At 49.9% G+C, this 25,522-nt stretch overlaps 2 protein-coding genes and 1 long non-coding RNA gene across 11 annotated transcripts in view; 2 read left to right on the top strand and 1 right to left on the bottom strand.

Annotated features, from left to right (window-relative positions):
• Ece2 (endothelin converting enzyme 2) overlaps window positions 1–10,016 on the top strand; it is a 34,965-nt gene extending 24,949 nt beyond the window's left edge. For 3 of the 8 annotated variants that reach the window (XM_087186788.1, XM_013072335.3, XM_004834889.3), the window contains 12 exons: window positions 59–247; window positions 1,130–1,272; window positions 1,619–1,733; window positions 3,988–4,098; window positions 6,700–6,798; window positions 6,898–6,975; window positions 7,527–7,630; window positions 7,764–7,874; window positions 7,999–8,066; window positions 8,200–8,390; window positions 8,479–8,574; window positions 9,156–10,016. In XM_087186788.1, coding sequence (XP_087042914.1) covers window positions 59–247; window positions 1,130–1,272; window positions 1,619–1,733; window positions 3,988–4,098; window positions 6,700–6,798; window positions 6,898–6,975; window positions 7,527–7,630; window positions 7,764–7,874; window positions 7,999–8,066; window positions 8,200–8,390; window positions 8,479–8,574; window positions 9,156–9,332 — 1,482 coding nt within the window. In that variant the 3' untranslated portion in view covers window positions 9,333–10,016. Of the gene's footprint in view, window positions 1–58; window positions 248–1,129; window positions 1,273–1,618; window positions 1,734–3,987; window positions 4,099–6,479; window positions 6,546–6,699; window positions 6,799–6,897; window positions 6,976–7,526; window positions 7,631–7,763; window positions 7,875–7,998; window positions 8,067–8,199; window positions 8,391–8,478; window positions 8,575–9,155 lie in introns of all 8 variants that reach the window. The other 5 variants (XM_013072333.3, XM_021256195.2, XM_087186786.1 and 2 more) reach the window with 4 other exon arrangements.
• Window positions 10,017–11,325: 1,309 nt separating this feature from the next.
• Window positions 11,326–14,338, bottom strand: LOC147825427 (uncharacterized). Its single transcript, XR_015441057.1, has 2 exons — window positions 13,740–14,338; window positions 11,326–11,943 (listed from the first exon to the last, which is right to left on the bottom strand). It is a non-coding gene; the product is annotated as an uncharacterized LOC147825427 (long non-coding RNA).
• Window positions 14,316–25,097, top strand: Psmd2 (proteasome 26S subunit ubiquitin receptor, non-ATPase 2). Of its 2 annotated transcripts, none has more exons than XM_004834884.4 (21): window positions 14,316–14,511; window positions 14,960–15,016; window positions 15,338–15,502; window positions 16,801–16,922; window positions 17,194–17,418; window positions 17,798–17,956; window positions 18,099–18,243; window positions 18,408–18,468; window positions 19,633–19,779; window positions 19,928–20,034; window positions 20,212–20,339; window positions 20,547–20,634; window positions 22,119–22,281; window positions 22,404–22,505; window positions 22,781–22,926; window positions 23,168–23,251; window positions 23,558–23,726; window positions 23,816–23,910; window positions 24,084–24,210; window positions 24,565–24,683; window positions 24,811–25,097. In XM_004834884.4, the coding sequence occupies exons 1-21, from the start codon at window positions 14,377–14,379 to the stop codon at window positions 24,991–24,993; spliced, it is 2,727 nt and encodes a 908-aa protein (XP_004834941.1). In that variant the 5' UTR covers window positions 14,316–14,376; the 3' UTR covers window positions 24,994–25,097. The 2 variants fall into 2 exon arrangements, with proteins under 2 accessions (XP_004834941.1, XP_087042910.1); XM_087186784.1 differs by having other exon boundaries at window positions 14,341–14,511; window positions 14,868–15,016.
• The last annotated feature ends 425 nt before the right edge of the window (window positions 25,098–25,522 follow it).

Below are 25,522 nucleotides of genomic sequence, written 5' to 3'. Positions count from 1 at the left end.
AGAGGCGGAGCCTGAACAGACCTCAGCCTTGGGCTCTGAGGATGAGGGCTCTCTGCAGGTGCTCACTGCCTACCTGGATTACATGGAGGAGCTGGGGCTGCTGCTGGGTGGACGGCTGGCCTCCACCCGGGAGCAAATGCGGCAGGTGCTGGAGCTGGAGACACTGCTGGCCAACATCACGGTGCCCCAGGACCAACGACGAGATGAGGAGAAGATCTATCACAAGATGAGCATCTCAGAGCTGCAGGTGGGCTGGGCAAGGGGCCACCAGTTTCCCTTGAGGCCATCTGTCTGAGCCAACTGGTTTGTTCCTCATATTCCTGCTTTTCTGAGCTTCCTGGCTATGCTGTTGCTGTCCTGGAAAGAAAAATGGTGGTCATTTTAGGCCATCTCTCACAGGACCATCCTTTGGTTGCTTGTTTCCTGTGGATTCATGGAAAGATTGTGTTCGAAATTTGTAACAACTTGGCGAAACACTTGGGAGGCTGAGGCAGGAGGATTAGAGTTTGAGATTGGAGATTAAGTTGAGGAGTGTAGCCAGCTTGGGCTCCATAGTGAAACCCTATCTCAATGAAATAAAACAAAACAAAAAACAGAGGGCCGGGGATGTAGCTCAGTGACGCAGTGACTGCCTGGCAAGTGTAAGGTCCTGAGTTTGATCCCCAGTACCAAAAAAAAAAAAAAAAAAAAACCACACAAAAAACCAAAACAATAACAACAAAAACCCAGAAAGGATATGGAAGTATCTCTGGAGGAGGCTCCCCCTGTGCCAAGAGTTGCCCCTTTGGGTGCTGGATTACTGAGAGGTTAGGGAAGGGAGGAGAGGCCAGGTATGTGGGAAGTGTCAGGGGAGTGGTATTTTATCAACTGTTAAGAAAATATTTGGATATCTGTGGTGCGGCTGAGTATCACAATTGGTGATTTCCCTCATTATAGTAAGTGGTTGGGCTCCAAGATCGAGGGACCCACAGGCCTGGGAAAGGGTTTATTGCAGGAAGGAGTCACCAAGCACCCTGTAGCTGTTGCCATGGCAACGAAGGACTTCACGGGCTACAGCATATCCATGGGGGAGGGGAGTGTGGGAAGCCTAGCTGGCTGGGAGGAAGCCTGAGAGTTTGTTTGCTCTCAGGCTCTGGCACCCGCCGTGGACTGGCTCGAGTTCCTGTCTTTCTTGCTGTCGCCCTTGGAGCTGAGTGACTCTGAGCCAGTAGTTGTGTATGGCACGAATTATTTGCAGCAGGTATCAGACCTCATCAACCACACGGAACCAAGGTGAGGGGAACCCCAAGATGCAGGGGAAGGAGGGCTCTGGGCTCAGGCAGGGACTGGGCACAGTGGACTGGCACAGCCAGACAGAAGGTTTGGGCCTTCCAAACATCAAATGAGGCTGCCGGGCTAGAATTTCAGGGTGCCCTTTGTGATCTCCAATTCTACTCCTTGCTTGAAGCTGATTCTGCAGGAAGATGTCTGGTCCCAGGGTGAGAGGAGCTCCAGGCTGGCTTCCACATGAGCCTCCCAGGACTCCTACCACCTGCATGGGTGTTCCTAGGGCCAGTTGTGCAGGAGAGGGAGAAGGCACCCCACCTGCCCTTTCCTTATTTCCCTGTGTGGATGTCAGTGTCCTGAACAATTACCTGATCTGGAACCTGGTGCAGAAAACAACCGCAAGCCTGGACCGGCGCTTTGAGTCTGCACAAGAGAAGCTACTGGAGACCCTCTACGGCACCAAGAAGGTGGGCTCCCCAGCTCTGCCCCCGCCTTCCGACCCACCCTAGCTAGTGCCACCCATCTCCAGGGTGCCAGGCACCATTTTCTTTTTTTTGGTACCGGGGATTGAACTTGGGTCCTTGGGCTTGCAAGCAGGTGGGGAAACCACTGAGATAAATCCCCGGCCCAAGCACCATTTGCCTCCAGGTGCCCAGGTGCAAGTTGCACAGCACAGAATTTGCAACCAAGCTGTCCTGGTTCCAGTCTCAACACCTTTGGTTTTTAGCCTTCGGGGCCTTGAGCATTCATCTTCCGTTCCTCTCTTCCCTGCTTCCTTGTCTGTGAAGCAGGGTTGGCCTGAGGATCCTCCAGGTTAGCTTAGGGCCCCTACTCCGTGAGTGGTATACGTAGGCACTTAGCATCTGGGAGGATGAAGAGGACGCGTGCATGCTACCTTCATTTCAAGATGCCCATTAAGTGAGGGAGGACAGCCAGGCTTGGTGGTGCACACCTATAATCCCAGAACTTGGGAGGCTGAGGCAGGAGGATTGTCACAAGTTTGAGGCCAGCCTGGACTACATAGTGAGTTCAGGGCCAACCTGAACTGCAAAGTGAGACCCTGTCTCGGGGTAAAAAAAAAAAAAGGTAAGAAAGGTAAGCTGAGTGTAGTGGTGCATACCTGTAATCCCAGGTACTTGGGAGGCTGAGGCAGGAGAACTGCAAGTTTAAGGATGGCCTGGTCATCTTAGCAAATTAGTGAGACCCCATCCCCAAATGAAAAATAAAATTTTGAAAAGTGAGGGAGGACAGAGGTGGGGACAGCATCAGAACAGGTTTCTTTAAGAAGGTGCATTTGGGGTCGGGGATTTAGTTCAGTGTTTCCCCCGCCTGCCTCACAAGTGCAAGGACCCAAGTTCGATCCCCGTTACCAAAAAAAGAAGGAGAAGGAGAAGGAGTAGGAGTAGGAGAAGGAGAAGGAGGAGGAGAAGGAGAAGGAGAAGGAGTAGGAGAAGGAGAAGGAGGAGGAGAAGGAGAAGGAGAAGGAGGAGAAGAAGGAGGAGAAAGAGGAGAAGAAGGAAGAGAAGAAGGAAGAAGTATTTGAAGAATGAGTTGGGCCGGGGATTTAGCTCAGTGGTTCCACTGCCTGCCTAGCAAGCACAAGGGCCCAAGTTCAATCCCCGGTACCAAAAAAAAAAAGAATGAGTTCTCCAAGCAATATAAAAAAGAAGGGTATTCCTGCCAGAAGGGAGAGCACACGCGTGCATCCAGAGGCTGGAAGGGACGTGGCGGCTTTGCAGGAGTTCCGGTAGGCGGTGCCCAAGACAGAGGCTGAGTTTGGTAAAGTGGGCAGAGCATCCAGACAGGGACCTGACTGCTGCGTTAAAAGTCTGGCCTTATTTTACAGAGGGGGAACCAGGGTGTGACCTCAAGAGAGCAGTCACAGAGTCAGGTCATGTCTGAAATGATCCTTTTGGAGAGGACCAGCAGGGGAAGGGCATGGGAACAGAGTCAGACTGTAGTCAGGAGGCAACTGCAGTCTTCAGCAGGAGATGATAGTGTTGCAATGGGTTATTATTCAGCCAGCAGGGAGAGAAAGCATATCATTTATAGGAACATGGGTGGAACTGGAGACCATCATGCTGCGTGAAGGAAGCCAGACTCAGAAGGACAAGTATTGTATGTTTTCTCTCCTAGGTGAAATTTAGAGGGGGAATAAAAAGACATGAGAGTAGAGGGGAAGATGGTTAGGGAAGAGGGAGGGATGTAGGGTAAGGGAGGTAACTGCCGGAGGTGTTACAGGGTCCCTGTGTGTACAAGGGTCTGTCATCTACATGGATGAAAACGCCACGCTGGAGCCCATTACTCAGTACAGCCCATGTGCACTAATAAAAACGAGAGGTGATGGTGTTGTGGGGCGAGGAAGTGGTGACGAGGTAGACAGGAGAGCGACGAAGAAGTAGAGTTGGTAAACACTAGGCGGATTGAAGTGGGGGCGAGGGAGGTGGAAAAGGATGCGACAGCACCCGGGTTTCTGTCGTGGAGGACCAACTGGACACGAGCCTGAGTTGTACAGAGGGGCAGAGAAACTTCCGGAAACATAGGAGGAGGAGGAGAGTGCTGAGGGTAGAGTGGGAGCTGGTGGGTGACATCACCCTGGTCTTCGCTGGAGTCCGAGGGAGAGCCGGCATCCACACCCAGCCTGCGTGGTCCAGAGCTGAGCGGGGCCCCAGACTAGACGACAGAGCTGTCTCTAGGGCCTGGCTCTTTGTCCCTTTCCAGTCCTGCACGCCGCGGTGGCAGACCTGTATCTCCAACACGGATGATGCCCTGGGTTTTGCTCTCGGGTCGCTCTTTGTGAAAGCCACATTTGACCGACAAAGCAAGGAAATAGTGAGTCTCGGGCTTCTGCCAACCCAGTCCTTCGATTTATCCAAAATTCACTGTTCATATAGAAAAAAAACTGAAAGGAAACCCATAAATAGACAGTTGTTGCTTTGGGCAGTGGGATTATGAGGACTTTTTGACTTTTCAAGTTTATAATGTTTTTACAATGAGTTTGTTATCTGTGTAATTAGGAAAAATAATATTTTATTAGGAGATGATAATGGTTGTGCTTACAGTCTTATCCACATGGCTTTTTGGTTTTCCATGTGTGGTACTGGGGATGGGGCTTGAGGACTCACAAATGCCGAGCAAGTGCTCTACCACTGAGCTATGTCCCCAGCTCTTTTTATTCTTTATTTTGAGACAGGGTCTGGCTAAATGGTACAAGCTGGCCTAGAATTTGCCATTTTCCTGCCTCAGCCTCCTGAGTACCTGGGAATACAGGCATGCACCACTGTGCCCAGCCACAAGGGTGTTTGTAACAATGTTGTTTATAACAGGGGAAATAAAAACAGCTTCAGTGCCCTACCAGTGGGTAAAGGAAAAACAAATGGAGGTTAGGATGGATAATGAGGCAGTTTTTTTTTTTTTTTTTGGTACCAGGGATCAAACTTGGGACCTTAGGCCTGCAAGGCAGGTGGCAGAATCACTGAGCTAAATCCCCAGCCCATGAGGCAGCTTTTAAGTTGAACTTTTTTTCCCTTCTTTTCGTGGTATTGGCAATCCAACTCTGGCCTTGCACGTCCTGTCCTAGGCAAGCACTCTACCACCAAATTACAATCCCAGCCCTTTCTAATTTTGAGACAAGGTCTCTTTAAGTGGCCCAGGCTGACCTTGAACTCCAGATCCTCCAGTTTCAGGCTCAGTGGCTGGGATTACAAGTGAGCACCACCACGCCTGGCTGAAGGTCTGTTTCTAAATTTAAAAATAGGATGTGAGGGCCAGGGATTTAGCTCAGTGGTTCCGCTGCCTGCCTCGAAAGCACAAGGACCTGTGTTTGATCCCCGGTACCAAAAAAAACCCTAAAAAATAAATAGGACGTGAGGGCGATGTGGCTGCGACATCTGCCACCCCATTGATCGCCAGGGCGGCTTGGGCTGATCCTGCTGGCTAGGCGGGTGTCCCCTTCCTCCCTCACTGCTCCATGTGCATCCCTCCCAAAGCTGTGCCCTGGGTCCAAGAGAACACCACCCCCGATAGAGGAGGAGGAAAGGGTATACGAGTAGCTGCGCGCCCCTGCTAGAACCACTGAACAAGGTCTCAAATTTTAAAAAAATAAAATAAAAGGTAGTTTAATCCAGAAGGTCTGGCCCATGGCTACTCTGGACTGGAGGCTGAGGCAGGAAGATTGGGAATTCAAGGCCAGTCTGATCAACTTGGCAAAACTGTGTCTCAAAAGTAAAAGTAAGGGGTCGGGGATTTAGCTCAGTGGTTCCACCGCTTGCCTCAGAAGTGCAAGGTCCCAAGTTCAGTCCCTGGTACCAAAAAAAAAAAAAAAAGAAAAGTAAAAGTAAGAACTAGGCTTAGTGGTACATGGCTGTAATTCCAACACTCCAGAGGCTGAGATAGGAGGGTCACGATTTTTATTTTGGTATGGGGATCGAACTCAGGACCTTGTGCTTGCCAGGCAAGTGCTGTGCCACTGAGCTAAATCTCAGCCCCCCCAAAATAAATTTTATTTTATTTTTTTCCAAAAATAAATTTTAAAAACGGGTATATGTACAGTGCTTGGCTAACTTTTGAGGGCCTAGGTTTAATCTCCACTCCCGCCAAAAAAAAAAAAGTATGTTACACAAAATAATTCCTTATTTTAAATGTATATACCCGGGCAAGGGAAAACGCTAGAAGCAGATAATCAAAACATTAAAAGAAGGTGGATGTGATGATACATGTCTGTGATCCAAGCACTTGGGAGGCTGGGGCAGGAAGATTGCAAATTCTAGGTCACTTGGACTACATAGCAAGCCCCTCTCTCACTTAAAAAAAAGTTATCTCAGTGATTGGATTATAAATTGTCTATTTTCTTCTTCAATTCTTCGTCTCAATTTTCCAAATTTTCTTAGTGCTTTCATAGTCAAATAAAAATCATTGTATTATATTAAATCATATTATTGCCAATTAAAATTTTTGGTAATTAGAGAAAAAGCCACCCATGATATCAATACCTTCACAAACAGTGCATTCTTTTCCTCTTCCTCCTCCTCCTCCTCCTTGCAGTACTGGGGATTGTTGAACCCAGGGTCCTTGCACTAAGCTACATCCTCAGCACCACTTTTTTTTGGTACAGGGAATGGAACTCAGGGCCTTGCGCTTGCCAGGCAGGCGCTGTGCAGCTGAGCTACATTTCCAGCCCTCAGCCCTACTTTTTTAAATTTTATTTTTCTAAGTTGCGAAATTGCCCGGGCCGAGCTCACAACCCTCCTGCCTCGGCCTTCCGGAGTGCTGAGATACAGGTGTGTGCTGTTGTGCTTGGCTTTCCTTCTCTTCTCAGGGCGTTCAGCCTTTTCATGAGTCTGGACGGGATAGGGATGGGCTCTGAGGTGCATGGAGGAGCAGGACGGAGGACAGCAAGTGCAGGAGGAGGCTGACTTAGCCTCTCTCTCTCAGGCGGAGGGGATGATCAGCGAAATCCGCTCTGCTTTTGAAGAGGCTCTGGACCAGCTGGTTTGGATGGACGAGAAGACCCGGCAGGCAGCCAAGGAGAAAGTAAGCGGTGGCTGTGGCTGGCGCGCCATCTGGAGGTGGGGATGGGGAATTGCGTTTTGCTGGGAGCTGGGAAGGGAACCCTTCGCCCGGTCTCTTCAGGCAGACACCATCTACGACATGATTGGCTTCCCCGACTTCATCCTGGAGCCTAAGGAGCTGGATGATGTTTATGACGGGGTGAGTGCTGACCTTCAGCCCAATGGCGGGGGCTTCCCGTGGCCTCAGTGCTCGGGGCTCAACACTGAAAGGGCAGGAGATGTTTGTTGGTGATGCAGGCTATGGGACAGGCTGCAGCCGGATGGCAGTCAAATACAGTGTTAGTGAGGCGGGGCTCGGAGGCGGGTTTGCGTCGAGTTATGTTTCTACCCCTAACTAACTGTGTAACCTTGGACAAGACCTCTCTGGGCCTCGGTTTCTCTGTCTGCAAAATTAATTAGAAAAAACGCCACCCATAATATCAGTACCTTCACAAACCATGACCCTCCTCCTCCTCCTCCTCCCACTATCTACTTCACAGGGTTATTATGAGAACAAAAGGCGGCATGCTTAAAAAATACATATGGTACCTGCGACATAAGTACTTTTTAAATATTGGCAATTAGCTACTGTTCTGTTCCCATTTTACAATTGGGAAAACTGAGTCTCAGGCGCCAGTGAGTAGTCAAGCTGGCTCTGTTATCTTCTCCAGCATGTTCTCACTTGCTTTTTATTTCCCAACATCCCCACAGTATGAAGTCTCCGAAGATTCTTTCTTCCAGAACATGTTGAATTTGTACAACTTCTCTGCTAAGGTGATGGCTGACCAGCTCCACAAGCCTCCCAGCCGAGACCAGTGAGAGTGGGCAGCCTCGACCGTTGCGGTAGTGGGGAGGTGGGCGGGTCTCCCAGGGTGGGTGGTCCAGGGCCCTTGCAGGAATAGGGGACCTGGAGAGTCCAGGGCTTTAGTCTCCTCCTTCCTCCCGCAGGTGGAGCATGACCCCCCAGACGGTGAATGCCTACTACCTTCCAACCAAGAATGAAATTGTCTTCCCTGCCGGCATCCTGCAGGCCCCCTTCTATGCCCGCAACCACCCCAAGTGTGTCTGAGGCAGGCGGGGCTGGGTGCCTGGGCCTGGGCCAGTGGGTGAGCCAGGAGCAGAGTCAGAGGGGGGATTCAGAACCCCCCTACCGTGACCTCACTCAGCATTCCTCCCTTGCTAGGGCCCTGAACTTTGGTGGCATTGGTGTGGTCATGGGCCACGAGTTGACACATGCCTTTGATGACCAAGGTAGGGCCCATGCAACTGTCCTCTCCAGCCTGTGTCTCCTGTTGGGGGTGGACCCAGGGGGCTCTGGAGTCTGTGGACCACTGGTGGGGGCCTAGCTGTCATCTGGTGAGCCACCAAGGTGACTTCTCCTTAGGGCGTGAGTATGACAAGGAAGGGAACTTAAGGCCCTGGTGGCAGAATGAGTCGCTGGCAGCCTTCCAGAATCACACGGCCTGCATGGAAGAGCAGTACAACCAGTACCAGGTCAATGGGGAGAGGCTCAATGGCCGCCAGACCCTGGGGGAGAACATCGCCGACAATGGGGGGCTGAAGGCTGCCTACAACGTGAGTGTCCTGAGTGTCTCGGCAGCCCAGGGTGAAGGGCTGGGGAGGCAGGGTGGGCTCTGGGCACTTGTCCCTCCTCTTCCCCCAGGCATACAAAGCGTGGTTGAGGAAGCATGGGGAGGAGCAGCAGCTGCCAGCTGTGGGCCTCACCAACCACCAGCTGTTCTTTGTGGGATTTGCCCAGGTATTTCTGCTCCCTCCAGGATGTCATTAGTAGGAGCTGGAGGCATTCAGGGAAGGGGCTGGGAAATGGGGCTGAAGTTGGGATGAAGTTGGGATCTGAAGTTGAGATGGGTTGGGAAGGCCCAGAACCCACAAAAGCAGGCTGAGGAGGAAGAGGTCTTCAGTAGGATTTTGCAGATCTCAAAGGGCAGGGCTGCCCTGCTGGAGGGGGAAGAGGTGGGAGCAGGCCTCAATCCTCTCCCTGTTGCTGTGGGGTAGGGGGAGGAGGAGGAAACTGAAGCTTGGGGACACCAAAGGGCCTGTTCAGGACTGCCAGGAATGAAGTAAGTGGCCCAGCAAGGGCTCAGGCAGGATGTCCCCCAGTGCTCTGTCTCACAGTGACAGCCAGGAGGGGCTCTGCTTCTCTGCTGCCTACATTCACAGAGTTAGGGACAGAGGTCTCCTGCCGTTCCCTTGGAGCTGAGATGTGGGTTGTGCCCCCACAGCAGAGGCCTCAGGCCGTGGTGGTTTGTGCCCCTGAAGTGGCTCTTCTGTAGCTCCATGCTCCACACCCTGTGTCCCCATGTCTGTCCTGGCCTGCAGGTGTGGTGCTCAGTCCGCACACCAGAGAGCTCTCACGAGGGGCTGGTGACCGACCCCCACAGCCCTGCCCGCTTCCGAGTGGTGGGCACTCTCTCCAACTCCCGAGACTTCCTGCAGCACTTTGGCTGCCCTGTCGGCTCCCCCATGAACTCAGGGCAGCTGTGTGAGGTGTGGTAGACCTCGGGGTGCAGGGGGGATGGCCGGCTGTCGCCAGGGCCTGGGGTGCCTGGGTTAGGGGAAAGCAAACTCCAGCTGGGCTGGGTCCAGTCTCCCCCACCGCCACATTGTGCCTCTGCTTTGGGGGTACCCCTGCCTCCAGCAGAGCACCCACCGTTCACTGTGACATCCTTCTGTGTCATCTAGCCTGGAGGAGGTCTGGGTGGGGAGGCCACTTCCCACAGGAAGGAGTCTTGTCTCTTTTGGCCCCAACTCAGTGAACTTGGGGGCCATGGGGCCCCGCTGTGTCCACTCTGCTCTGAGCACGCAGGGCTGGGTCTTGCCTCCCTGGCTCCTCCCACTCGCTCAGTACCCACATGGGAGTGGGCTCAGCTCCCATCAGCCCCATGACCTTGTGCTGCCACCACGCACTGCTGCCCACCCTCACACACAGACCCATGATGCAGCTCAGTGGAAGCCATAGCTTTCCTGCTGGTCCCTGGGCTGAGAGGGGAAGCGGGTATGTGTAGCGCTGTTGGTTCCTCTTTCAGGGCATGAGTCTCAGGGGTGACTGATCCTCCCTGGACCAAGCAGATGGAGCAGGGAGAGGGAAGGACAGAGTTTATTTTTACAGGGAAGAGGGTGGGGAGTGTGTGGTCTTGGCCATGTGGGACCCTATGCTAATAAATAGACCCGCATCAGTCAGCCTGTCTCTTCCTTTGGTTCTGTTTTCATTTATTCATTTTCCCATTCCACTAATATTTACTGGGTAACCTCTATGTGCCAGGCATTCTACTAGACACTCACTCACTCACTCACCAGAGACAGGGGACTGAGATTTGAATCCCTGAGAAGACAGAGGCAATGTGGAACAGAATGCAGCTGTTCTGCCACTGAGTCTGGGTAACATCAGGGTCAAGGCAGTTAGGAAGACAGATGGGAAGCCCTGTCTGAGGGAGCCCTAGCCTCTACTTGTTGCTGAGAGAGCAAGCAGTGACCTCAAAGGCTCAGAGCTCCTGAGAGCCAGGCATCCCACCCACAGTGATCAAGGCCTACCAGCTGCCATGCGCAGACTGCAAACTAGGAGGAGGAGGGGGAGAGGGAGGGGTGGGGGGAGGGAGAGGAACCATTTATCCAGTACCTCTTGGGTTCCAGGCACTGTGCTAGGTGGCTAGTTTCCTTACTCATTCACCCATCTATTAACGCATACATTTATAGGTTTACTTTTTTAAATAGACATCTGTCACCAGCAATATGTCAGGCACTGGGGATACAAAGGTGAATGAGATGGTTTCTTCCCTTAGGTGACTGTTCTGTTTCATTTTTATCTTCATGAGCTCACCTAGAAGATTGCGTTAAAGTCAGGGGTAGAGCTCAGATTCTCTTAATCACTACCAGTTCATCCTCAACGTCACAAAGACAGAATAGACTAACACAGACGTCTGTCCTCTGGGCATTCATCATGTTTCCGAGCGGGACCAGCAGTGGGTGCATTTCCATGCTTCCCCGGGCCAGGCACTGGTGACAGCAGGAAGCCTAGACACACACTGAGCTGAAGCGAAGCCAGGCAGCATCTGTGTGCCCAGCACCCTGCATGTGCTTGGTTCCAGAGGCCAGGTGAGGTGAACATCCTGTGACAGGTGTGACTTCTATTGCCATAGCCCCCTCGGGCTGTGCTGTGCATCTGTGATGTGTTGTGCTGAGGGGAAGGGAAATAAAGGACTGCTTCTGGATAGACACATGGCAGCAATTATTGCTGAAGTGCTGGGCCACCTCCTATGCTGTCCAACTGGGAGGTCCAGTTCCCATCCTTAAGAAGGTAACATGCCAAGAAATAGGATTTTACCCTTGGTAGCAATTAAGAAAAGTCAGGCCGGAAGAGTCCCTCAGAAAAATGAACAGCTTCAATGGGCCTATTATAGATCACATATGAGGAATCCTGACAGTTTTCCAATTCCCAGCTCTGGGCTCCAGAGAAAGCCCCCAAAGGGCCATTATTGAACACAAAGATGACTGAAGAATACAAGGCTATTTATTCATTCATCTAGTAAGTCTTTATGAAGGCCTACCACAAGCCAGGCATTAGGCTAGGTACTACAGGCACAAAAGAAAGGTAACTTCCTTGTCTCCAGGAGCTCAGAATATAAAGCAGGAGAGGGATGGGTACACAGGGAAGAAACAACTGGAAGTACGGCAGCATAAGGGTCCAAGAGGATCTGAGAATTTACCAGCTGGAAACAGTAAGGGGCATTCCACTCAGAAGGAATAGCGAGGTGAAAGGCTTGAAGGGCAGGCCATGTTTAGAAATCCAAAGTGTTTAGGGTGATCAGAAGAGTGATAAATGAGGGGGACATTACGGGGGAAGAGTCTGGAGGAGGGCAGTGGTAACAGGTATAAAAGGAGGGGAGCAATCTGGCTGCTTGGAGAATCCTGTTCAAAGAAAACGGCAACCCAGTGGAGTCCGTGCGATGCTGTGTCTAGCAGTGGACATGTGGTATTACGTGAGCAATGGCTTTGGGCTGAATGGCTCTAAGATGAGTAGCAGCATCCGTAAAATGCACAGTTCTACATCCCAGGCTGTGGCATTTGGGGAGCAGCAGCACGGCAGGCTGAGGGGTGTGGTTTGAAGGACCTAGGAAAGGACAAGTCATGGGTTGGCACCTGATTGGAGAACAGTTTGGAGTCACAAAATTGGGAGTTTGGCCAAATGGTAGGAAGTTCCTGGCATAGCAGTCTGACTGAAATGAAGATTGAAGCAGGGAATGGGTATTATCAAGGGCCCCTGAAAATAACTGCCAGACATTTGCTTGCTTGCTCTCTCTCCTTCTTTCTTTCTCTTTCTTTCTCTCTCTCTCTCCTTCCTTCCTTCCTCTCTCCCCCCCCCCTTCTTTCTTTCTTTTTTTGAGACAGGTTCTTGCTATGCGTTTCAGCCTGGCCTTGAACTCACTGTGTAGCCTGGCTGGCCACCTCCAACTCAAGGTGATCCTCCTGCTTCAGCCTCCTGAGTGCTGGGATTATAGGGGTGTGCCCAGGCGTGTACTGCCATGCCCATTTGCACTTGATGAGAGGCTTGGAAGTTTGAGTGCTTGGAGGTGGTGAGAACGGGATATGGGCAGGCATTTTACTCAGCCTGCTAGATTCAAAGTATTTGGAAAGTAAAATGAATTACCTCCTTTCTAATTGCAAGGCATCTAGTGAGGCACTCTGTATACGCTGCCTATATATTGTCTACGTTGTTTATACATTGCCTCATTTTGTTTTCGAAATAACTTAGCAAAGATGCACTTTATTACATTTTACATTGGCAGAAGCCAGGCTGAAAGATTAGGTAGCTTACCTAGGTGTCACAGCTGGTTTAAACACTAATTGGTGTTTTTAAAGTTTGCATTCTCCTACTCTCCCAACTTTTTATTTTGGAAAATTTAAAACAACCACAAAGTTGAAAAACAGGATGACAACTCCTTTTCCTCTGGAGTCACCAGCTAGTTAATGGGCTGTGCTTTATGCCACAGAGTCCACCTCATCTCCAAGTCCTGTTTTTGCTTGTTTTTTTTTTTATTTTTGAGACAGGGTCTCACTTTGTAGTTCAGGCTGGTCTCGAACTCGAAGTGATCCTCCTGCCTCAGCCTTCCGAGTGCTGGGATTACAGGTGTGCACCACTATGCCTAGCCTCCAAGGTGCTAGCTGGGATATGACTGGGGCATACCAGAAAATCTAAGATCTGATAGAAGGAGGTCAGGGGAAAAAGAAGAGATTTAGGAGAAATCTGTATAGATGGCTAGAGAAAGCATAAAGATGTATGGACATCCTAAAGATAGACACAGAAAAAGCAGAACACCTATGAACTGTCCATCGTCTGTCCACAGACCTGGGCTGGGACAGTCATTGCCAAGGAAATGCAGGGTTATGGCTAGAGTCCAAGCCTTGAATGGAAAAGAACAAGTTTTTTAAAAAATGGGCTTCAAACTTTACATCTACATCCATAAAACATTTAGCCAACATTCAGAAGAGAAAAAAACACTTTTTGCATTCTTTAATGTGTCAGAACTCAAAATAAGAGTGCAGGCAAAATGGTGAGTGTTCCACTAGGGAAAAGGGAAAAAGAATTACTTCCTTTTTCCTCACCTTCTAGACACACACCCACACCAACCCACCCACAGCCCAAGCTAAAGAAACCTTGGGAGTTTGCCTGAAACAGTTAAGGCCATGGAAGGCTGAAAATCTAAGGTTCAAATCTCGATTCCAGGGCACATGACAGGTCAGGACCTGGATTCACTCACCCCCTTCCCCCTTGTAGTCCTGACATAAAGCTTTTCAGTTCCGCCCCTTCTAAGTCATAACGCGAAAAAAGACCAAAGGGTAAGGGCAAGACAAAGTTGCCATAGCCTGTCTTTAGCTCCAGAATTTGGCACTGGACACATCACTTACTTTAACGACTTCTACTCCAGCTGGCTCCTAAAAGGAATTAAGGTAGTAGCAATACCCTTACGGTAATATCAGGGAACTCTTTCTTGTTCAACTGAGGGGAAAAGTGCGAAACAGATCACGCAGGTTTCTCATAGTCTGCATCCCAGCGTTCCGGATTTCAAGAATCTTGTCTGTCAGCCGAGAGGGAGGCGCACGCCTGTAATCCCAGCACAGGGGAGGATGAGGCAGGAGGATCGCCGTGAATACGAGGCCAGCCTGGGCTACAAGTTCAAGGCCAACGAGTCCCTGTCTCAAAAAAAAAGTCCTGTCTGTCCCACCACACTCAACTAACTGAGGTGCCATAGTCGGTTCTATTCACATTGGTAGGAAACCTACACTCAGTACCTTCAGCAGCCCAATCTCCACGCCGAACGTCCAGGTGACGTCAGACTGGGCGGAGCCTGTGGCGCGTGGGAGGCTGGGAATCATAGTTCCCGGATGGCATCTGGGGGCGGGTCGAAGGGCGGGACAACTAATGTTTTCGGTCGTGGGCGGGGTCTCGAGGAGGCGGGGCGCTCCGACAGCTCGCGCGAGGCCCTCTGGGAGGAGGGGTGGGGCCAGCAGGCGCGCGCGCAGCGGTCCGGCAGTGGTGGCGGAGATGGAGGAGGGTGGCCGGGACAAGGCGCCGGTTCAGCCTCAGCAACCCCCAGGGACAGCCCCCGGCGGCACGGACGACAAGTCGAGCGGCAAGGAGCGGCGGGATGCGGGAGACAAGGACAAAGAGCAGGAGCTGGTGAGGCGCGGACCCGGGACCCGGCGGAGGAGGCCTCGGGGCTGAGTCACTGCGGTCTCGGAGGCCTTGGGCCCTACTCGCAAGGGCCCTACAGCGTGCGGGAGAGGGTGGATGGGGAGACCCCTCCCCACTCCCCCGGGCTCCTAGCACTCTGCCTCCCCTTAGCATCCTGCCTCTCTGCCCCCACTCCTCCCGTTCCGCGCTATCACCTTCACCACCGCCTTAAGAGATGGTATCGGAGTCCTAGTCATGCTCCTTTCCAAGAGCGAGAATCAGCGAAGCCTGGGTCAGAAACTGCCTTCCCCACAGGGCTTCCCATTCCCGCCCCCTCTTCTTGTCCACCTGGCCCCTCCTAGAAGGCTGGCGCCCTCCACCTGCCCCGGTGTGAATGGGAGGAGGATATGAGTGGGATCCTTCTCTTGACGAGCTTCTTCCCCCAACCCTCCAGTCTGAGGAGGACAAACAACTTCAAGATGAACTGGAGATGCTGGTGGAACGGCTGGGGGTGAGTCATATGTTAATGCGAACTGGTGCATATTCGGATCTTTTCCATTTGTTTGCTTTATTCTGTTTTGAGGCAACATCTCCTATGTGAGATGGACTGCGTTTTCGGGTCAGTATTGTGATGAAGATGTGAGGGAAGAGAGTGACAAAGGATATTTGAAGTGGGCTACTTGTTTTTGTGTCCGGCAATGTGCAGGTATTGGGGAATGACAGATGAATAAGACACAGTTATGTCCCTAGTGGAAATGCTGTTTCAGTATCTCTGTGCTGTGATTTGGAGGAGTGTAACTCCTTTTGTCTGAGCCTAACATCTCCTGACCAGGAGAAGGACACATCTCTGTACCGACCAGCCTTGGAGGAACTGCGCAGGCAGATCCGTTCTTCTACAACTTCTATGACTTCAGTGCCCAAGCCTCTGAAATTTCTACGTCCACACTATGGCAAACTGAAGGAAATATATGAGAACATGGCTCCTGGAGAGAATAAGGTAAAACTGTTTCAGAAGCTGATGGAGGATCTAGTTGAGGAATTCCTTTTTGTTTAGACCTGGGGCTCACTGGAACTCTAATAGACTTAATAACCTGTGTAGCTGAACAGAATTCATTACAATGGGAAAAAAAACCCCAACAAAAGTGCTGAAAGGAGAATCAACACCTCAGAAGATATTTCCGTTATTTATGTTGAACCTTGGGATATCCTTAGCGTGATCTATTTCCAATTTATGTTTAGTCTTGGTTTTTCTCTTCTCTATCATGTACATGGAGTTGTTTTGGGTTTTTTTAATCTCTAAAATATATCCTCAGTTCAATTACTTCTCTCCCTCTTGGATTAGGGTTATCCAGAGATTTTAGTTCTCACTGAAATTAATGACTGGCCTCTTAACTGACTTTGGTTTTATTCTTTACTTCTTTTTTTTTTTTGATACCGGGGATCGCACTCAGGTCCTTACACTTGCACAGCAGTCAGCGAAACCACTGAGCTAAATCTCCGACCCTTGTTCTTTACTTCTTACATAGTCTGTTCTTCATATAGAAGCAATAGTGATCTTCCTAGGTTATAGGTCTTTTTTTTTCTTTTTTTGGTACCGGGAATTGAACTCAGGTTCTTGTGCTTGCGCAGCAGGCAGCGAAACCACTGAGCTAAATCCCCGGCCCCCAGTAGGTCTTTTTTTTGCTTAAAACCTAATTGCTTATTATTGCAATTAAAATTCAAACTGTGGATGGTGGTGCAAATATAGTCCTAGCTACTCAGGAGGCTGAGGTAGGAGTTTCTTTTGAGTCCAGGAATTTGAGGCCAACCTGGTCAATATAGTGAGACTCCATCTTTTAAAAGAATAAATTGGGTCAGATGTGGTGGAACATGTCTGTCATCCCAGCACTCTGAGAGGCTGAGGTAGGAGGATCACAAGTTCAAACCCAGAAACTCATCTAGATGGGCAACTTAGTGAGACACTGCCTCAAAAAAAAACAAAAAAAAAAACAGTGGGGTATAGCTCAGTGTGAAGACCCTGGATTCAATTACCAGTACCTCAAAAATAAATAAATAACATCCAGAGGCTCCTTATTTGTTGCTTTCCTTAGTTGTTTGTCCTATTTCAGCTCTGCTGGTTTAAGAGATGGTAACCAATTTTAGGATTATTGAGAGGCTTAGTTCAGGTAACATTTTTAGTACAGAGACTGGTATATAGTTACTAACTTGGGAGACAGTGACAGTAATCTCAATTTCATCATATTCCCCATACCCTGGACTGTTGGGTTTGACTTCCAAGGACTGGTTTCTTTATAGCGTTTTGCTGCTGACATCATCTCTGTTTTGGCTATGACCATGAGTGGGGAGCGAGAATGCCTCAAGTACCGGTTAGTGGGCTCCCAGGAAGAATTGGCATCATGGGGTCATGAGTATGTCAGGTAAGAGCTTTTCTTCTTGAGACTCTGAGGTGTAGTTCTGAATTCAGTCTTGGAATCCTCTCTGTATTAGAATATTACTTTTTTTTTTGGCACCAGGGATCGAACTTGGGTCCTTGCTCGGTTACAGAGCAGGCGGGGGAACCACTGAGCTAAATCTCCAGCCCTGTATTAGAATATTAATGTATTGAATATCTGAGACACTGAGTTTCTTGGCCCACAGGCAACTACTTTCCACACAACTGTGCCCTTAATGGTCTTTGTCTGTCTGTAGGCATCTGGCAGGAGAAGTGGCCAAGGAGTGGCAGGAGCTGGATGATGCAGAAAAAGTACAACGGGAGCCATTGCTTACCCTTGTGAAGGAGATTGTCCCCTACAACATGGCCCACAATGCAGAGCATGAGGCATGCGACCTACTCATGGAAATTGAGCAGGTGGATATGCTGGAGAAGGACATTGATGAGAATGCATATGCAAAGGTCTGCCTGTATCTTACCAGGTGAGCATGGTAAAGATTGGTGTCAGAGCAGCCCTGCCTGCACTTCTTTCTCACTTGTGCCTCCTCTGTTATCCCAGAGCATCTGCTTCAAGGGTCATATCAGGCTATAGTTAATTTGTTGACATCCATTAATTTCTTGAGGACATTGCCTTTATAGTCACGGCATCTCCAGTAGTGTCTAGAATATAGTAGGCATTCAGTATTTATTTTGGGTAAGTGAATTAAATGAGATAAATATCTGAGACTTTCCAAATTCTTTTTTGGGGGGAGGGGGTACTGGGGATCGAACTTGGGTCCTTCCACTTTCAAGGCAGGCAGTGGAACCACTGAGCGAAATTCCTGGCCCCTTCCAAATTCTTTATTACTTTTTCCTTTGTAGTTGTGTAAATTATGTACCGGAGCCTGAGAACTCTGCCCTGCTGCGTTGTGCCTTGGGTGTGTTCCGAAAGTTTAGCCGTTTCCCTGAAGCGCTGAGATTGGCGCTGATGCTCAATGACATGGAGCTGGTGGAAGATATCTTCACTTCCTGCAAGGATGTGTATGTGGGGAGAAAGTTGGCAAAGGAAGAGATAAGCCGTGCATGGAGCATTTGCACGAAGAGCTGGGACTTCTGGTGAGGCCTAAGGGGCTCCCTTTCCCTTAGTGGATGAATGAACAGGTATGATTTCTTTCTCCTGCAGGGTGGTGCAGAAGCAGATGGCATTCATGCTAGGCCGGCATGGGGTGTTCCTTGAGCTGAGTGAAGATGTAGAGGAGTATGAGGACCTGACGGAGATCATGTCCAATGTACAGCTCAACAGCAACTTCTTGGCCTTGGCTCGGGAGGTGAGAATCTTTGTCTTTTTCTATCAAAACTTTTTGACTGTAATTTTACCTGACTATACCTCGAACTAGACTCTGCCTAGTGAGAATTGCTATGCGGTGAGATGACTGAGGGTCTGCTAGGGGACTAGTAGGGGTGTATTGGTGACCCTCTGGCTTTTCTTCAGCTGGACATCATGGAGCCCAAGGTGCCTGATGACATCTATAAAACCCACCTGGAGAATAACAGTGAGTAGCTCTCACCGTGTGTGGTGATTGAAGGATTGTTAATTGGTCCCCTTGTACTGGGAATGGTGGGCTGGCCAACCCACTTATTCTGTTCATTCATCTGCCAAAGACTTAAAGGTAACCCTTCCCAAATGTGCACGTGAAAATACAGGCACACAGAGAATCAGTGACCTAGCTGTGTCATAAAATAAGTGGTGACAGAACCAATACTACAATCTCTATTATCTTCTATACTTTTTTTTTGGTACCGGGGATCAAACTCAGGACCTTGTGCTTGTGAGGCAGGCGGTGGAACCGCTGAGCTAAATCCCTGGCCCTATCTTCTATACTTTTAACTAGAACCTCTTCTGTATCTGGCCACGCAGGTAAAATCACTTCTAATACTCAAACTTCAAATACATGAGAATATGAAACCAATCTGGGGCTGCTTGCCTGGCCCTGAATGAATGACTTGTTAAGTTACTCAGGAACAGAACTACTTGAATGAACTTGTAGAATTCAGAATGACACAGATTTATAAAATTTATAAAAATTTTGAAGAAGACAACCACAGACCCTGTAAACTGAGGTCAACCTAATCCATGCCCACACAAAATCGTCAGCTGCTGTATAAGCAATGGTATGCCAACTCTTGAACCAAAGTAGCTGTAATCAGTAGTACCAAGATATCCTCATTTTCCTTCCATTTTCACCAACCCTGTACACACCAATCCTATCTCACATGTGGCAAGCCCATCCCTATCTACTGAAACAGATTCAGAATCCCTAGCATCCAGCGAGCCTCACCTCTCAACAAGTCACCAAATTTTTAGCCATCCAGATTGCTTCTGGATTCCCTGCAGATACCCCTATCCCACCAAGTCCCATCAAATAAGGTCTCTTAGTCTCACCTCCTAATGTAATCAAGTAGACATTCTGACCTTACCCCAGTCGTAGTCTTGCAGATTCAGCTACCAACCCAGTCCACCCTCTGCCCAACCGTGCCCTTAACTTGGAGCCAGGCCCTGCTTATCCTAAAGAGCTCAGAGTTCCTGTGAACCTTTCTTCCATGTTACTGTTTGGGACATAGATAGAGGGTCCTAAAGGGTCAGCTCAGAACAAGAGACGGGCTACCACCGTATGCCTTTCTTGTCCTACTCTAAATCTTTCCTCTCTTCTGTGCAGGGTTTGGTGGCAGCGGCTCTCAGGTGGACTCTGCTCGCATGAACCTGGCCTCCTCTTTTGTGAATGGCTTTGTAAATGCAGCCTTTGGCCAGGACAAATTGCTTACTGATGACGGCAACAAATGGCTTTACAAGAACAAGGACCATGGTATAATTTTGTTACTACTTTACCTTTTTGCCTTCCTAGAATTGTTAGTTACCTGATGAAGGGTTCACAGTGCAGTTCCTGGGGCCGGGGTAGTTAAGTGTCCTCAGGGAAGGGCCCTTTAAGGCTGATAGATTCTTCCTTGGTGTAGGGATGTTGAGTGCAGCCGCATCCCTTGGCATGATTCTGCTGTGGGATGTCGATGGTGGCCTCACTCAGATCGACAAGTACCTGTACTCCTCTGAAGACTACATTAAGGTTGGTCTGCTTATTGGGGATTCCTGTGTTCTGGTGCCCAGCAGTAGCTCCCTGTCACTAATGAAGTGTACCCCTTCTTCACTTCAGTGAAGTTAGGTGCACAGTGGGGCCTGTGCCGCGTCCTGTGTGGCCGAGAAGGTACAGTGCCTGAGGAGAGAATCTCTTTGCTCTTTGCAGTCAGGAGCGCTTCTCGCCTGTGGCATTGTGAACTCTGGGGTCCGGAATGAGTGTGACCCTGCCCTGGCACTGCTTTCGGACTATGTGCTCCATAACAGCAACACCATGAGGCTCGGTTCCATCTTTGGGTAAGGCCCTTCGCTTCTCCTCCTGGTAGGACTCAGCCTGTAAGCTCTGGTAAGCAAGGACTGGGCCCTTTTCACCTTTATGTTGCCAAGGACCGCTGCCATGCCATTGAGTGTTTGCTCCAGTTGTAGACATGATGAATAAATGACCAGTCCTCTTTCTGTTCATTTCCCACCTCATCCTTGGCTATGCCTCTCTGGCTATTGCAGGCTAGGCCTGGCCTATGCTGGCTCAAATCGCGAGGATGTTCTAACACTGCTGTTGCCTGTGATGGGAGATTCCAAGTCCAGCATGGAGGTGAGTAGAAGCTGTTGATCATTTAGTATAGGTAGGGAAGGTACTCTGAGTTTGTCTCTATGACAAATTGTGAAAAAGAAGTGTGTGTGTAGTGGAGACATTTCATTGAAACAAACCCTTTAAAACAGATTTCAAGCCCGCTTGAGGCTGAGTTTTGAAGCTAACATTTTGGTATTTGTGTCTCAGCCCTTCAGATCCCTGAGGAATTACTTGTGCAGTGTGTGCAGTAACTTTGTGGTTGAGATTGTATCGGCCAGCTTTCTATCACTGTAACAAAATACTCACAGTAAACAACTTAGAAATAGGAAAGGTTTATTTTGGCTCACAGATTTGGAGGTTCTGTTGTATGATCGGGGAGTCCCATTGCTTTGGGTAGAGCAGCATATCGTGGCCAGAACAAATGACAGCAAAACTGCTTACCTCATCACAACCCTGGGAGCAAAGAGAGCCAGAGAAAGGGCCCAGGATCCACTCTCCCTTTCAAGGGCACTTGAAGGGCCGGGGATTTAGCTCAGTGGTACCGTGACTGCTTCACAGGCTCAAGGTCCTGAGTTTGATCCCTGGTACCGGAAAAAAAAAAAAAAAGATATCAAGGGCACTCGAGCTCTGACCTAAAGACCTCACGCTCTTCGTTTCCTCCACTGCCCAGTAGTGCCACCCTGTGGACACATGGGACTTCGGGGCCCTTCCAGATCTAACCTGTAGCAATGATTTTCATTCTTTTTGCGGGGAGGGGGTTGACACAAGGTCTTGCTTTATCCAGGCTGACCTTGAATTCAATGTGTAGCCCAGGCTGGCCTCAAACTCAGGGTGATTCTCCTGCCTCAGCCTCCTGAATGCTGGGATTACAGCCCTGCGCCACCATGCCTGGCAAACAAATGCCCACTCAGTGTTTCAGTCACTGGCCAACTTTAAATTTCCTCACATGTGTGATCATTTTAGAAATGGGTAAATATGATATGGTGGCTAAAAGCAAAAGTTTTAGAGTCAGAAAGACTTGAGTTCAAGTCCTGCCACCTCTTTTACAAATACTATACTGTGATCTTAGACACATAACTCAGTACCCTTAGGCCTCATTTTTCTCATCGATCAAAGAGTAACAGCAGGACCTGTTTTGTGGCGATGTTGTGAGGATTAAATGTTAAGCATATGCAAAGCAGCTGGCAGATGTAAGTGTCAATGAATGGTTGCTGCTGTTGTTTTCATCCACAATTAGGAAGTGCTTATTACCTAGTGTGGTTAGGGAAGACGTCTTAATAGTGCACTGTAGGGATCACTGTCTGGAATCAAGACAGATAATCAAGTATTTTAATATGCCGTGTAGCCAGATGTAGTGGCTCATGCCTATAATCCCAGCAGGCTGAGGCAGAAGGATCACTGCAAGTTCAAGGGCAACCTGGACTACATAGTGAGACCCTGTCTCAAAAAAATAAAAAATGAAAAAATAGTCTTCCCGTGGGTAATACTGATTTGCTTATTTCTAGGTGGCAGGTGTGACAGCTCTAGCCTGTGGAATGATAGCAGTGGGGTCCTGCAATGGAGATGTCACTTCCACCATCCTTCAGACCATCATGGAGAAGTCAGAGACTGAACTTAAGGACACGTATGCCCGATGGCTGCCTCTTGGCCTGGGCCTCAACCACCTGGGTGAGGGGTTGGCTCTCATTTGGACAGGGGGCTGGCAATAATTGGATATAGCAGGAGGGCTTATGTGCCAGGCTGGGCTGACGGAAGCACGTGGCCTCTGACCCTTGGAATCTGTCCTGCAGGGAAGGGTGAAGCCATCGAGGCAATTCTGGCCGCGCTGGAGGTTGTATCCGAGCCCTTCCGAAGCTTCGCCAACACACTGGTGGACGTGTGTGCCTATGCAGGTCTGTGTCTCTCACCACTCTGTGCCAACCCAGTGATTCCACTTCTCTCTTGGTCCTCTTTTTTTTCCAGGTTGTTTCTCTGCTGTTCGTCATTCTGATCTGCTTTAGATTCTGTAGGCTTTTCTCCTATTTCCTTGATATCTTCTCTTTTTTTTTTTTTTTGGTACCAGGCATTGAACTCAAGTCCTTGCGCTTGTGAGGCAGACAGCGGAACCACTGAGCTAAATCCCCGAGCGGTTATCTTCTTATTTTTATCTCTTCTCACCTTGTTATAGGCTCTGGGAATGTGCTGAAGGTTCAGCAGCTGCTCCACATTTGTAGTGAACACTTTGATTCTAAGGAAAAGGAGGAAGACAAAGACAAGAAGGAAAAGAAGGACAAGGACAAGAAGGAAGGCCCTGCTGACATGGGAGCTCATCAGGTTATGGGGGCAGAAGGGTGCTCTGGGAAAAAAGAAGTGTGGAGAGCGGCTGGGGACTCGGTTTGGCCATGTCTGAAACCCTCCAGGGGTACTGCTGTGTATTTAAGAAGGAGGAGAGTGGTTCTGTCTGGGAGGGCCAAGGGTGTCCCCACGTGCTGGCTTCTTTTCAGAGGGGTCTTGCGTCTGGGCGACTGTACGGGTTTGTGTAGGTTAGTGAGTTCCACTGCCTCTTGGATTACAGGGAGTGGCTGTTCTGGGCATTGCCCTGATTGCCATGGGGGAGGAGATTGGTGCGGAGATGGCACTTCGAACCTTTGGCCACTTGGTGAGTATAGCAGAGGAGACTGGAATGTCTTTTTTTCCCGATGGTGCTGGGGATTGAACCCAGGGGCTTTGCCTGCTGGACAAGGACTTGACCACTGAGCTACACCCCCAGCCCTGGAATACACTGATTTTGATGACCTGGGGTTCCCCAGAGGAACTTTGCTGATGGTTTTTCTTGGTGGAGAAGTGGTCTTTTGCTGTGGTCTCTATGCAGAATTTAAGGCTCCTTTTCATGCATCAGCCCATGCCTATAATTGAGTATGTTTTTACCACTCTGCCCTCACCTGTTGTTTTCTTTTCTTCCCAGTTGCGGTATGGGGAGCCCACTCTTCGGCGGGCCGTGCCTTTAGCACTGGCCTTAATCTCTGTTTCAAACCCACGGCTTAACATCCTGGATACACTGAGCAAATTCTCTCACGATGCTGATCCAGAGGTTTCCTATAACTCCATCTTTGCCATGGGCATGGTGGGCAGTGGTGAGTAGCAGGCAGGAACGGGCTTAAGCAGATGGGGGAAGATGCAAAGTCCCTTTTCTCCAAGCCTCTGTGATGTTTAACATTTCCAGGTACCAATAATGCCCGTCTGGCAGCCATGCTGCGCCAGTTAGCCCAGTATCACGCCAAGGACCCCAACAACCTCTTCATGGTGCGCTTGGCCCAGGTAAAGAATAAACATGTTCTCCTGAGCATGTGCCCAGCGTGGTGCGGGTGATGATAGAGGGGGACATAGAGTCGTGGCCTGGGGGACATGTGAACGAATCGTAGGATTTCTGTGTGACTTTGTTGGGCCATACCGTCTCCACCGTCTGCATCCACTTCCCTCTGTTTTCACAGGGCCTGACACATTTAGGGAAGGGCACACTCACCCTCTGCCCCTACCACAGTGACCGGCAGCTTATGAGTCAAGTGGCTGTGGCTGGGCTGCTCACCGTGCTTGTCTCTTTCCTGGATGTTCGAAACAGTGAGTTCCTGTCAGAAATGCATTGTGCCACAGGATGCTCTCTTGGTCCTTCTCTACCAGGGCCACCTGGTAATTTAGAATCACGACACCAGCTTAGCCCTTCAATGTCGCTCTAGGTTCTGTGGGCCTGTGTGCATCATGAGACTTGTCTCCCATCCTTCTGATGTGAGCCAAGGAGATTTGAGGATGCCTGGGAAAAGTGATCTTCAAGTCTGAGAGCTGTGGGCAAAGGGAGTTAGCACCGTGGGCTAAGTGGTAAGGGGCAGGAGTCTGAGCTCAGCTGATAACTGAGGTTAGAGGGCCAGGCCTTCCCTGCTGTTGTGTGTGAGCCTTTATCCTGTGTGCCCCCTTTAGTCATTCTAGGCAAATCACACTATGTGCTGTATGGGCTGGTTGCTGCCATGCAGCCCCGAATGCTGGTTACTTTCGATGAGGAGCTGCGGCCCTTGCCAGTGTCTGTCCGTGTGGGCCAGGTGAGGGCTTGTGGCGAGGGGCGGGCTGGAGAGTGCACATGTGATCTTGCTTCCCTGGAATTAGGGAGTGGCAAGGCATCGCTCTGGTCCCATCTGGAGACCTCATTTCGGCTTTCTCCTCCCACAGGCAGTGGATGTGGTGGGCCAGGCTGGCAAGCCTAAAACCATCACGGGCTTCCAGACGCACACAACCCCAGTGCTGCTGGCCCATGGGGAACGGGCAGAATTGGCCACCGAGGAATTTCTTCCTGTTACCCCCATTCTGGAAGGTTTTGTTATCCTTCGGAAGAATCCCAACTATGACCTCTAAGTGGCCAGCAGGGTTGGACACTGCCCCAGACCTCTGGGGTTGTCCTGATCTTCTGTTCTTTTGTTACTGAGATAACTTTGTTCAATAAAGACCTTTATCCCCAAGGTCTCTCTCTGTCTGTTTTCCATGGTGGTGTGGCCTGGGGCTGGATTGGAGTGTGGAGTCAGGGAGTTAGTTGGAGCATCTTTGAGCCTAAGCTGGAGGTGCCTGCCTGTGCAGAAGGAACTAAGCTTTCCTTTCCTCCCTGTGCGTGTGCGCGTGCGTGCACGCGTGTGCGTGTGTGTTTGTGTGTGTGTGTTACTGGGGCTTGACAGAGTGGCCCCCAGAGCCTCAGCCCCAGCCCCTCCCTTCCTTTGAGACAGAATCTTACTATATAGTTCAGGCTGGCTTTGAACATAGTATGTAGGCTAGGCTGACCTCAAACTCATAGCAGTCCTCCTACCTCAGCCTCCTGAGTGCTGGAATCACAGGTGTGCGCTACCACACTCCACCCAACCCTTTTAAAATTTTGAGATGGGGTATTGCCTTT

Source organism: Heterocephalus glaber, unplaced genomic scaffold (genome assembly GCF_053883595.1).
Source record: "Heterocephalus glaber isolate CG9 unplaced genomic scaffold, H.glaber_assembly_v1.0 deba00001504, whole genome shotgun sequence".
In the NCBI taxonomy this organism is placed as follows: Eukaryota; Metazoa; Chordata; class Mammalia; order Rodentia; family Bathyergidae; genus Heterocephalus; species Heterocephalus glaber.
This window is presented reverse-complemented; position numbering and strand designations above follow the sequence as displayed.

What these genes read in the sequence shown, in the direction of transcription:
- Psmd2 (XM_004834884.4), top strand. Translation starts at nt 14,377, where the DNA reads ATGGAGGAGGGTGGCCGGGACAAGGCGCCGGTTCAGCCTCAGCAACCC. An exon ending in TGCTGGTGGAACGGCTGGGG is followed by an intron (nt 15,017 to 15,337) that starts GTGAGTCATATG and finishes TCTCCTGACCAG; the next exon opens with GAGAAGGACACATCTCTGTA. An exon ending in AACCCACCTGGAGAATAACA is followed by an intron (nt 18,469 to 19,632) that starts GTGAGTAGCTCT and finishes TCTTCTGTGCAG; the next exon opens with GGTTTGGTGGCAGCGGCTCT.